We start from the raw sequence: 11,774 nt of genomic DNA on the forward strand, positions 1-11,774 counted from the left end.
TGTGCGATGGGGAGAGTGAAGGAAAGTTCTGATTGTCTGTTTATCTGGTTTCTACAGCCTCTGGATTTTTGTAAGGCTGTCAGCTGAACAAGAGAGGTTTGAAATGAACTTACCAGACAGTTGTTGCTGTTTCTGTTTTTTTTTTATTCTGTTCTTTGCTAAAATATGGATCCCACCATACTACACATTGCACACATACAGTAATAAGTTGCAGTCTAAATGAACAAACCAAACAAAGGTTTAGAGCGGGGGGGAGGAAAATTCCTTCTTTGCAGAAAAGAATCTCAGGGAATAGCCAAGAGATATTCTTTAACCACTGCAATGCACTACCCAGTATCTAACTGTCAACCAAAGTGGAAGAGTATTTAAGTGAGGCCGCTGTACCTCAGTAAGAAATGCAACACCTGAGGAAACATGCTGTCATCTCTCTTAGGAGAACAGGAACCTACAGTAGAGTGACTGGGTAGACAGTTTAGCATGGTGATTCATCCTATCCTAATGCAGATGTCTGATACAGGCGACTAAATGAGCTGTCATTCAGAGAATCTGTTTTTCTGTATTGAGTATAGAGAGAACAACAGGTGCTTCAGCTAGGCATCTAACTTTTGACAGCTGATTAGGTAAGATAAAGCCCATTCTTACAGCTGTAGCTGGTCCTTGGTGAATTAACAAAGAACTTCTTAAAGCACGTTGCATTGCTGTATATTGTGCCACACTTAAAAGTTGCATCTATATAAAACTGGTCCAGTCTAGTACTTCTTATGTAAGGATCTGATGGAAGGTTTGCATGTCCAGAAACTTGTCTGGTTTTCCAGCTGTATCAGTTGATCTAGCAGAAGATATTGCCTCACTTACTGCTTCAAACCTCATTTCCTATACAATGCAATTGCAATTCATAAACAAAATTCACCCTGGAAAAGCAGCTCTTCCCTGTTTGTCACTGCAACGGGTATGCTAGTTACCTCCTTAGCACGCATCTGTGATTTTTACCATTAACTATCTGCTCTCTTTGAATGCATTACTGAAGACCTGTTTTGTAAAACCATTTTTGCTGGACAAATAAGAACAATCAGCGCCTTTAATTCATTTTTTAAAATGTATGCATCTCTCTCTATCAGTACAGCTTGTCTGGGTGATTTATTAAGGAGCCACTTTCTCTCATGATTCACCCCTATATATTTTGTCCAAAGGTGGATAAAACAGAACATGAGGATCATTTCATTTTTGTTTGCTGGTGCCCTTGTGAGGGAAAAAAAACAAAAATTCTTAGCTACAACTATGTTAAAACAGAGATCTTCTAAAATTAAATATAAGTTGTTTCCTTGCAACCTTTTCAGTCAATAAGTTGTCAGCATTATCAGGGACAACTTAGACATCTGAAAAGCCTGAGTGGCTGGACTCAGTGTTTGGAGCTCTCTGGCAATCACCACTGGGAATCTCATGCCCCACAACAGGGACACGACACTGCTCTGCCGCTGCTGTAACATTTCCACATAACTAAAGCAGAGGTGCAAAATTCAGCATTAGGTTCACTTTCTAGCTCTGCCAGAGATTTGCTGGTAACCTTGAACAAGTAACTTAAAAGTCATTCTCAAGTTCCCTTTCTATTCCTTTCTCACATCTTATCTGTTTGCTTATACTTAGGGTTTTCATGACCATTTTCCTTATTAAGTGGCTAGCAAGATGCCAAAACATCATCTGATGTCTCTAAACACTAATTTGCCACACAGGAAATTATAGAGTAGCAGTACTAGAAAATTTGAGTGAAATTAAGTGTTATTTTAAAATCTTTTTTTGAACTCTTCCTTGAGTTCAAATCAGAAATGTTGCAGAACTATTGAATTATTAAAAAAAAAAAAAAAAACACCCTAAATCTGTAAATTAGAAAGGTGCTTTATTTTAAAGGTTTTCATGAAATCATGTTTTTCTTTCACTTACATATTAGACATGTTTTGAGTGGGGAACACAGCATTATTACAACAGAAGAAGACAGACAGAACAGGAGGGGGTTTACAGTGATGACTACATTATTTTCCTCCAGGTTACTGTGAAACTGAATAATGGAATCAGGGATTTTTCAACTTCAGTGACACTGAAACAGAGTCTCTGCGATGGCAGGTGGCACCGAATTGCAGGTCAGTAAAACACGATCATCCCCTAACTAATGTGACAAAGCCCAGTTCTCCCTCCGCAGATACACACCTCCATGGGCTGGTGCACTGGGAACGGGGTCATATTTTCAGTTCTTCCTTTTCACCTGTCAAGACACAAGCCTGTATGAAAGACACAGTTGTATTCATCCCTCAGATACAGGAACTGTAGATCTTCCTGGGAGGACAAGCACAAGTTCCTACAAAGAACAAGCCAAGATGGAAGCTCCTGTTCAAAGAGCACAAAACAGCCTAGCTGAAATGCTGGCAACCTTGCTTAAGTCATCTAACAGATTATATTCTTCTTTTTCCACTTAGAGGTTAAATAAGTTGGCAGAATGTAGTAGGCACAAGTATATGCTGCCCTTAAATGTCAAGTAACAGGACAGATCTGGGGAGCCTCTGCCTCACGCAGAGAGATGTCTATAGTCAGGATTTGCCTCTGTGCCAGACAGCAATCTTCTTTCCTGGGTTTGAAAGTCAACAAGTACTTCTAAACCTCAGGTACTTTGAACTTCCTTACCTTCCTGTCTAGATGCCCACTTAGGATGTCTCCCAGTATCACATTCAGAAGAGATCTGAGTGTGTATCCTTCGCCCACGCATTCTGGTTTCCTTCTGAAGGAAAACCCAGACACATAAGCAAGGGGGAAACCTCACTGTATTCTAATACATCCCCTGTTGGGGACGATGTGGCAAACAGTTTTTCTAAGCAACACACCATTGTATGAACATACCCTGCAGCCTAGACACAGCTGCCAGCAATCAAGAGCCCCACTCAGAAGCACCCTTGCTCCCACACTGTATCTTCCATTGGCTCTGAGCCTGAATCTGCCCACATAGTGTCACTGATGGCTCACAGGCAATCTAGCACATACTAAACCAAACTACTCAGACCAAACAGATAACTCCTGTCTGTCACAGAGAACTCACATGCTACTTACAATCTTCTTGATCCCTGTTTCTTCTCCTTTCAGTTATTAGAGATGCTAATGTGGTGCAGCTGGATGTAGACTCTGAAGTCAACCATGTGGTAGGGCCACTAAATCCAAAGGCAACTGACCACAGGGAGCCAGTGTTTATTGGAGGTGTACCAGGTAAGTTTTTGGCAGCTTTGTGAAACGTTGTTCTCAAATTTCAACATGGTTTCCAGAGAAAGCGTAGAGACTTAGTTTTCATTTCAAAAGAGAACAAAACATATCTCATGTGAACAAACTGGTAAAATTCAATGGCGCAAGAGCTGATCAGAAATGCTCTGCCTCAAGTTCTCAAAGAAAAAAGCGCTGCTTCATTGAAATTAAAGCATTCACAGTTGCTGGAAGGTCAGATATGGACTCAGCTAGATAGAAAAAAAACCCACTTTTTTCCCCACTTTACTTTCCAGTTCAGGCTTACTGTCTTTTTAAGAAGTGATTTATTTATTTACAGAATTGGAAACTCACTGTAACTGGAGTCTCAAGGTTTTGTTGCTGGTAGGCTTCTTTCTCTCCTTCAAGCAATGGTGTCTTTAAACACAAGACAAAACATGAAGATTCTTTTTCTGACCAGTGATTCCTATTGCACAGGTGTCTGCTAATGTGAATTTGTGACTCACAGACCATCTGTGTAGTGTGGGCCAGGATTACTATGTGTACTTCCCTCATTCAACATACAGAGCTACTCTGTTGGGGTTCATATGCAAACTGTAATCAACACTATGTGATTCAATTTTTATGTCATCTGCTGTACATTTATCATTGAAAACATGCAGCATTATTTCTCTGTGCCTTGCATGTCAATCATGAACAGCTCTAACTACAAAATTTATTACATTACTTATCTTGGATTAGTGGCTTGAGTGCGTGATGTTTGCATCCATCCCACACTACCAGAAGGAAAAATGAGCCTAAAGGGAATAATAAAATCTATGTGCAGATGCCTGTTCACTCTTTAAATCCAAACTGGAATTTTATTAGGACAGAACTCTTCCCAGAGAGGTAATATAAAGTCATAATTGCAAATGCTGTTCTGCTTCATAGTAGAGCCTTCTATTTCTACATTAATTACAGAATACTAAAGCAATGCCATACATTGGCCCTATAATGCTATTATCTATATAAACCTATTATCACCCCAGCACAGAAAAATCTTACAATGAACTTCACGACAACAAACAAGATATAATACTAATACTATGTAAATATCATAAACTAAATGCAAACTAACAAATCAGATGCAGATGACAGTACATGTAATGTTAAAAGAAACTGCAAACACACACCCTGGGATTCATCTACTCCATTACTTAAAAGAAAATGCAGTTGTCAAAAAATGCAAGATGGGGCCTCTACTGGCTATGTAGTATCAAGACTCTTACATAGATGTAGGTAACTCTCCATACCTACTCTAATGCCTTCTAGGACGCTGGCAGTGAACCAGACATTTTAAAAGACCCCCAGAAGATTCAGCAGAGCTGTCAGCTGTCATTAGTAGCAAATTGGAAAGATTCTGCCACCAAGCTGATTGTTTTGGTCATCAGGAGCTCTAATTTTTTTTTTCTTTTCTTTTCTTTTTTTTTTTTTTAATCTGCTTCTTCCAGAGTCTCTGCTAACATCCAGGCTGACTACACGCAGCTCCTTCATTGGCTGTATTCGTAACTTCATGATTGATGAAAAACCAGTGAGTTTTAGTAAAGCAGCTTTGGTTAGTGGTGCTGTAAGCATCAACACGTGTCCAGCAGCCTAACAGTGCTGGACCTTAGCACAGTGCAGTGCTAAGCACAGGAACAGTGCAGTTCCTTAGATCACAGAAATAAAAGTAAAACAAAAGAAGCCATGTTCATCAAGAGGAAAATGAAAATATCAAGGATTCGTCTACAGAAAGCAGTATTTTTAAGGTTCACTTCTAATATTTATGTGCAAACAAAAATCACTGAAGAATAAAGGGCTATTGCTTCTGCACTTCTCTTGCTATACCACAAGAGTGAGCTTTACCATTTCTTATAGGGTATGTGTGGCCAGTCTGTTATATGAAAATGTGAGATTATAAAAGAAATGAAAATTATATTAAATATGTTACTTTCATGATAGATCCTCTACAGCATTTCATTCCATACCTTAGGTCACCCTTTGTTTTGCAGGAAAAGATCTGCTAATGCACATTAAAAAGTAAAGTTAGATAATAGACTTAAATTGCAAATAACTGCGTTCAAAGATAATTTTTTTTAACTTTCCATTCAACTTATTTATATATTCCTCAATTAAAATGGGGGGCAGTGAGCATACCAATTATGTAAGCTTACGAGCAATGAAGAACTAAAATTTTTATTCCACTTCTAGGCTTCATGGATATGCTCTAGCACAATCTGAAGTCAGGATGTATATCTTTTAAGACAGACAATTTATATAACTGATCACTTACCTAAGCAAGGTAATTTTAGAGCAATACTTGCCTTATGTAGGAGGAGAAGAGAGAAAATTCAAAATTTCAATTTTTTTTCCTCTAAATTTTTAAATGCACTTACATACAAACACAGCACTAAATCCACAATCTGATTGTGATATCATTTGCACGACTATTACACAAGTAAACTCAAGGTGTAGAAAGCAGAATCATAGTCACAGTTACAGGCAAATCCCTTATCACATAAAATCATCACTTCCTTGTGAGACTGCTGCAGGACTTCAGTTTACAGCAGTAATCCTCAAACTAGGAACGTGTTTCTGCAGAGTGTATCCTGGGAGATACGCTGCTGCAGAGGAAATGGTGGTGAAATAGGAAGATGTAAACAGAAGACAAAGGGATGTAAATCTAAGCCATGTTAAAGTCATAGAAGGTAGATGGAAGTTAATACTAGGCTCTAGCTCACAGTAGGCTTGAACATCAGACAAAGTCCTTGCAAAACTTAGTCTCTTCAGTGATAACCTACAAGGCATCAAAGCCAGTTAGGTTTCTTTTCTTTAAAGAATAAACTATTGTTGACAGAAAGTTTTATGATCGCTGAGCAAATTACTGTTGGAACCAACTCAAAATATGACCAGCTGCAGAGCAGGAAAGGACAACACCCTCCAGACTAAAAATTAACAGGAGCTCATCTGGAAAACACACAAGTGACAACTGGAATCCAAAGACCTTGAATCTATGGGCAGCTGGAGGAACCACCAGAATACGACACGTGTCAGCACTAATCAGTAGCTTCCCTACTATTCTCTCAGTAGGAAAACGGTTTTGACATATTGAAGTGGTCTTGGCTCACTGGGTAAAAAACTGCAAGCTGTGGACAGACTGCCACAGGGACCCTGTGGCAGCTGGGACCCCATTACTGCCTCTCCACTTGTCTCTAGAGCCCAGTTTTGGGTGGTGAGTGGATGAGAGAAGACTGTGGCTCCAGCAGCCACTGCCTCTCCTTCCACAAGCCTTGTCAGCTCTCCTCATGCTTTCTGCCCCATGCCTGTTCCAACCGCCTTCTCTGGCACACATCTCCCATTCTGGTCCCCGCAACTCCCAGGCAATATGCTCCCAGGTCTGATTCCCTTCCCAACCACAGAGGAGGCCCCCTACTTCTGGGTGTGGTATATAGCCCCCTCTTTTCACAACTCCATAGCCCGCTGTTCATAGTTCAGAAGCAATCAGTAAGAGTACCCCTGTGCAGTCTCCCTGAATCAAGCACATCACGGGTCCCCAAATCCAGTTGCCATCAAATACCATCCTTGTCTCAGATACCAAAACCAGTATGCCTGCTCAACTCTTTCCTGCTCCCAGCTACTATCTAGACTCTCAACATAAAACATTTAGGGCTTTTGGTTTGGGAATTTTTTTGCTATTGGGGGTGAAGGGGAGTGTCTTCAGATCAGTGAGCTGCGTTCCCAGTGGGTACCAGAGGCCTTGTGTGGTATCAGGGCTGTGCAGCTGGGAGCAGGGGTAAAAAGGGGAGTTTGTTCCTTCCAGTGGCAGCGAGTTGTTTGATTGGCTCAATCTCATGGCACCACAACCTGAGCTAAGCTTCCTCACGCTGTTGTCTCCAGGACCCCATTGCTGGAGAGAAAAGAACAGCAGATTCCCTGCTTAGACTGGTTCCTTACAAGCATTACTGAAATTCCTTTCAAGGTTGTCTGCAGCTGCTAAGCAGAGATAGCCAGGAATAGCATATGCTTGTGCCACCTAAGAGCATCACAGTTTAGTGAATGCTGGAATTAAGTGGAGCATTATATGTTAACTGGTACACACATACTCAGAATGTTTTTCCATCTTACACCTATTTCAAACTAAAGCATATTTTCTCATATCCACATCTAAGCTCTCTGAATAAAAAAATATTTTTCTTAGACATATTTGCTGCAATGAGATTTAGTTTTGTTCAGTGGATTTACATTTAGGAATGACTTTTCTGATTAATCAGTCCTTTGCATACTTTATATATGGAAAACTGAAAATACAGTAAAGTAGTAAGTAAATAAAAAACACATTAAAATTCATAAACTGCTGCCATTCAATTTACTTCTTTTTATTGTATCACCAGCTAACCAAACACGGCAGTATTTGTAGAGGGTATCTTAGTTTTCCTTTCTAAGCCTCAGAGGTGCAGGTTTTCCCTCTGCAGAACAGGGTTTCAAAAGAAAAATACTATAAACCAGAGGATACTTGCGGACTTGGGAGACAGCAGAGAATAATGCAAATTTCCCTGCCCCCAGCATCCATATGTACCTTGAAATTACCATTCTATATGCACCAAAGAAAGTCTGTATGTGATGCATTACATTGCACACACCTCCGCATTCACTTCAAAGCTCCTGGTGTTTAAGAGAAGGCAACTGCCTAAGCAGAAATCTTCCCAGAATTCATTTTGTATTCTGTATCTTAGAACTTAGAGCTCCCAAGTACAAGACCCTTCATCTACAAATATTTGGGAAAAAAAATCTCCAAGTTCTGAGGTACATCATCAGACCGTCCATCTGCATTTTCAATTTGAATATAACTATCTCAATTCTGCAGAAAGCCTACAAAAAAATGAGCTCTGAACCTAAGGAGATTTCTCTGCCACCTTCAGAGTTTTAACAAGCTGTTGTTATAGGCGTTATCTAAATCAGGGCTACAACTACACTGTTATTATATCATGGAATATTCTGAAATTTTACATTTGCACAGCTATGTAAGAAAGAATCTAATTTCAAGTTGAAATATTCAACAAACTGCTTCAAAATAGGGTATTTAATTAGGACTTCTGGCCCCTCTCTCTCTTATTTCTGAAGATCTGTAGAGATCTCCCATAGTCAAAGGTTCCTATTAATACTTCCTTCTCCTCAAGGATCAAGAGTATGGACAATAGCTTGAAAAGGAAAATGAAGGATCAAGGATTACAGGTCTGACATTAACTCCTCAAAAGCCAGCCATTCTAAGTAAAAAAAAAAAAAAACAAACAACAAAACCCAAACAATCCAAACTTTCATATGTGAACTAAGCCCTAATATAAATCAAAGAATAACACTAGTTCAAATTCCAGTATATTCTCCCTACAGCAGCATGTGGCCTAAATAGTCAAATGACTGTCATTAAAAAGATGCTGAAAGCATAGCACATATATTTAAATTGCAATGTACATTTGGCTCTTGTTGTGGTTGGGATTTAAGGGTTATTCACAGATTCACAGTGGTCCATGTCAACTCATTTCCTCTCAGTGACATACTATATTATTCCTACAATTCAATTACTCAATGTTCCAAAGCTGTGGAATGCTATTACTGTATAATATCAACAACAAAAAGTTACTGAAAAAATAAGGGTAAGAAACATATATTAGCATAAGAGTGTTGATTAAATGATTAACACAGGCAAAGAGTCTCTGAGGGGACCTGACTAGATTCATACATTTACACTATGTTAGATGAAGTACAGCTTCATCTACAACAAAGCAGAAAGTCAGTGTGTGATTATTTCTTTCACATCATTGAGCTGGCTGTTTCATTAAACCTCTGAGCACATGCATTAAGCCAAACTGGTTATTACAAATCCACTTCCTGCCCTTGGACCTCCTTTGGAAGCTAAAAAATATTCCCACATGAATATGAATCTCAACTGCATCTCTGATTCACAGTGTTTCCAAGCTCAGTGAGAATAATCACTTTCCATTTGCCATCACAGACCTCTTAATAGCATATTGGAAACCAAAGCACAAGGTTTCTTGCTGCAATCTCATGTTCAATGGAGTGAATCCCATTAAGCTGAATATTGATGGGATATAGAACACAAAAACTACAGGTAACTGAAAGAACAAGTAGAAAATGTAGCTAATTACACAGGAAGAAAGCAGCCGGATACAGTAATGTTAAGAGACTTCTGTAGACTTTAAATTAAGCTTTGGAATGTTTACAAGCAATGTTGTACTGCTTTTAGCCTAAGTAAGGCCAAAAAGACATGTGAAGGGAACTCTTCAAAGACATGACGGTAGGCAAGAAGTATAGAAACAGTTTCACATCTAGCAGCTAGAACAGACCACAGCCTACAGGCTCAGACCAGTTCACATAACCACAGGGAGCAAAATTAAGCTGTAAGTTACATCTAGTCTGTCCAGAGACAAGAAACTCCAGTTGCTTTCCTGATCAATATTCATGTAGTTTTACATTGGTGATTAGTTTATAAAAGTGTTTGAGACAGTATTACTCTATTCACGCTGAACTTTCCACCTGCCTGAAACACCGAAGCCATTGGTCCTTTTCAACTTCAAATGTGAATCTGGAGTAAGCTTGGGCCACTCATTACTTTTTCTTAAGAACAACACAGATTTCCAGTAGATTGAGTCTTCTCTTTCAATTAAGTTTTTAAAAATTAGTCTTGATATGTATTTTATATATCATGTATTACTATTACTGTATTTGCTGCAATACATAGTTAATCTTTCCAGTAAAGTTTTTTAAATAGTCATTCAGTATTATTTTCTTTTCCTGGGGACTTATAATTGATCTCTACAAGATCGTAGGTCATGTCCAGGAGTCAGCACCATGGTGTCTCCAGAGCAAATAAAGGATTAAGATACACCGAACTTCAGATTTCTATTAAGAATTTCATTTAACAAATTTTGTTTGCACACCAGCACCAGAAATAACAGATTTGGGAAAAGCATATTGTGTTGGATAGTTTTAGCCATAAAATCTAATGAACTGGGTTGCATGGCAGTACTTTTGCTCTCCCACAGGAAGCAGAAATGCCATCTGTGTCACAAGAGAGCCTTCTGCAATCAACTGCTTTGCGTATCACATGTTCTCTACATCATTTTGCAGCGTAGCTATGCTGTGGACCAGTCTTACCGTGCTGAGACAATAGCATCTCTACATTCCTCCTCTCTCATTTTCAGTCCCAAAGTTGCTATGTTCAACACACAGGCAAAAGCACCTCCAAATTGCACTGTGGACAAATATTTGCACACAAAATATGAAAATGAGCTTAAAGAAAAGCATAGTTTGCAAGCCTGATGGGAGGGTACATCATTACAGCGTTTCCACATGACCATTTTTTCATTTAATTTTTAATTTGTATTTTTCTATCATTTGGTGCATTTCACACTATCACTCTGAATAATGTATTTGGGGAAAATAAAATGTAACTCATCAGACATTTCTAGCAATAAAAGGTAATCACAGAATGGCAGAGGTTGGAAGGGGCCTCTGGAAATCATCTAATCCAACCCCCCCCGCTTGAGCAGGGACACCCAGAGCAGGGGGCACAGGACCACATCCAAGCAGGTTTTGAATGTTTCCACGGAAGGAGACTCCGCAGCCTCCCTTGGGCAGCCTGTGCCACTGCTCTGGCACCCTCACAGGAAAGAAGTTTTTCCTCATATTCAGGTGGAACTTCCTGTGTTCCAACTTGTGCCCATTGCCCCTTGTCCTGCTGTTGGGCACCTCTGAAAAGAGCCTGGCCCCATCCTCCTCTGACACCCACCCTTCAGATAATTTTAAGTATTGACAAGAACCCCCTTCAGTCTTCTCCAGGCTGAATAAACCCAGTCTCCTGGCCTTTCTTCGTAAGAGATGTTCCCGTCCCCTGACCATCTTGGTAGCTCTCCGCTGGACTCCCTCCAGAAGTTCCCAGTCTTTCTTGATCTGGCGAGCCCAGAACTGGATGCAGTGCTCCAGACGTGGCCTCACTAGGGCAGAGCAGAGGGGGAGGATAACCTCCCTCGACCTGCTGGCCACACTAATGAACTGTATTGGAAAGAAATATTTCTGTTCTCCCATAGAAAGACTTCACTTTAGGTCTTCGCCATGTGTCTTGTATTTGGGCTTTAGCAGAGACCCTGCAGACCCTGAGAGGTTCACCCTCAACACTTCGCAGAGTCTCTGAGTACCTCACCAAGTCCCTCACTGCTCCCGTACTGCCGAACAGGCGAGCAGACACGATGCTGCTCCCTCAGCGCTCTCTTATTTTTACACCAAGCCTTACAGAAGCAGTCGTGGCCATCAGGAGCAACACGCAAACAACCTACTGCCTCGCTGCCGCCGGGACCCACCGGCCTGAGGCGCGCCCACATACCCGTCACGCTACAGGCGAGGCACCGCACCCCCGCCCCCCCCACCTCCGCCCAATGGAATGTTCCACTCGCGACGGGTAGGCGGCGAGCGCCCGCAGCTAAACCCAGGGGTGGGACGTCCCA

General features: G+C 40.5%; 1 protein-coding gene and 1 long non-coding RNA gene across 4 annotated transcripts in view; one reads left to right on the forward strand and one right to left on the reverse strand.

The window, feature by feature from the left end:
• The window catches only part of LAMA4 (laminin subunit alpha 4), a 107,819-nt gene extending 97,656 nt beyond the window's left edge, over positions 1-10,163 (forward strand). Inside the window, exons 36-38 of the mRNA XM_009511816.2 lie at positions 2,042-2,135; positions 3,127-3,246; positions 4,728-10,163. Of these exons, the coding sequence (XP_009510111.2) occupies positions 2,042-2,135; positions 3,127-3,246; positions 4,728-4,873 (360 nt within the window). The 3' untranslated portion in view covers positions 4,874-10,163. The remainder of the gene's footprint in view (positions 1-2,041; positions 2,136-3,126; positions 3,247-4,727) is intronic.
• LOC135312611 (uncharacterized) lies at positions 1,876-11,705 on the reverse strand. Of its 3 annotated transcripts, XR_010372229.1 has the most exons (3): positions 11,607-11,705; positions 3,592-3,654; positions 1,876-2,257 (listed from the first exon to the last, which is right to left on the reverse strand). It is a non-coding gene; the product is annotated as an uncharacterized LOC135312611 (long non-coding RNA). The 3 variants fall into 3 exon arrangements; XR_010372228.1 differs by having other exon boundaries at positions 1,876-3,654; XR_010372227.1 differs by lacking the exon at positions 11,607-11,705 and adding an exon at positions 10,429-10,901 and having other exon boundaries at positions 1,876-3,654.
• Positions 11,706-11,774: the final 69 nt, after the last annotated feature.

Source organism: Phalacrocorax carbo, chromosome 3 (assembly GCF_963921805.1).
Source record: "Phalacrocorax carbo chromosome 3, bPhaCar2.1, whole genome shotgun sequence".
Classification (NCBI taxonomy): Eukaryota; Metazoa; Chordata; class Aves; order Suliformes; family Phalacrocoracidae; genus Phalacrocorax; species Phalacrocorax carbo.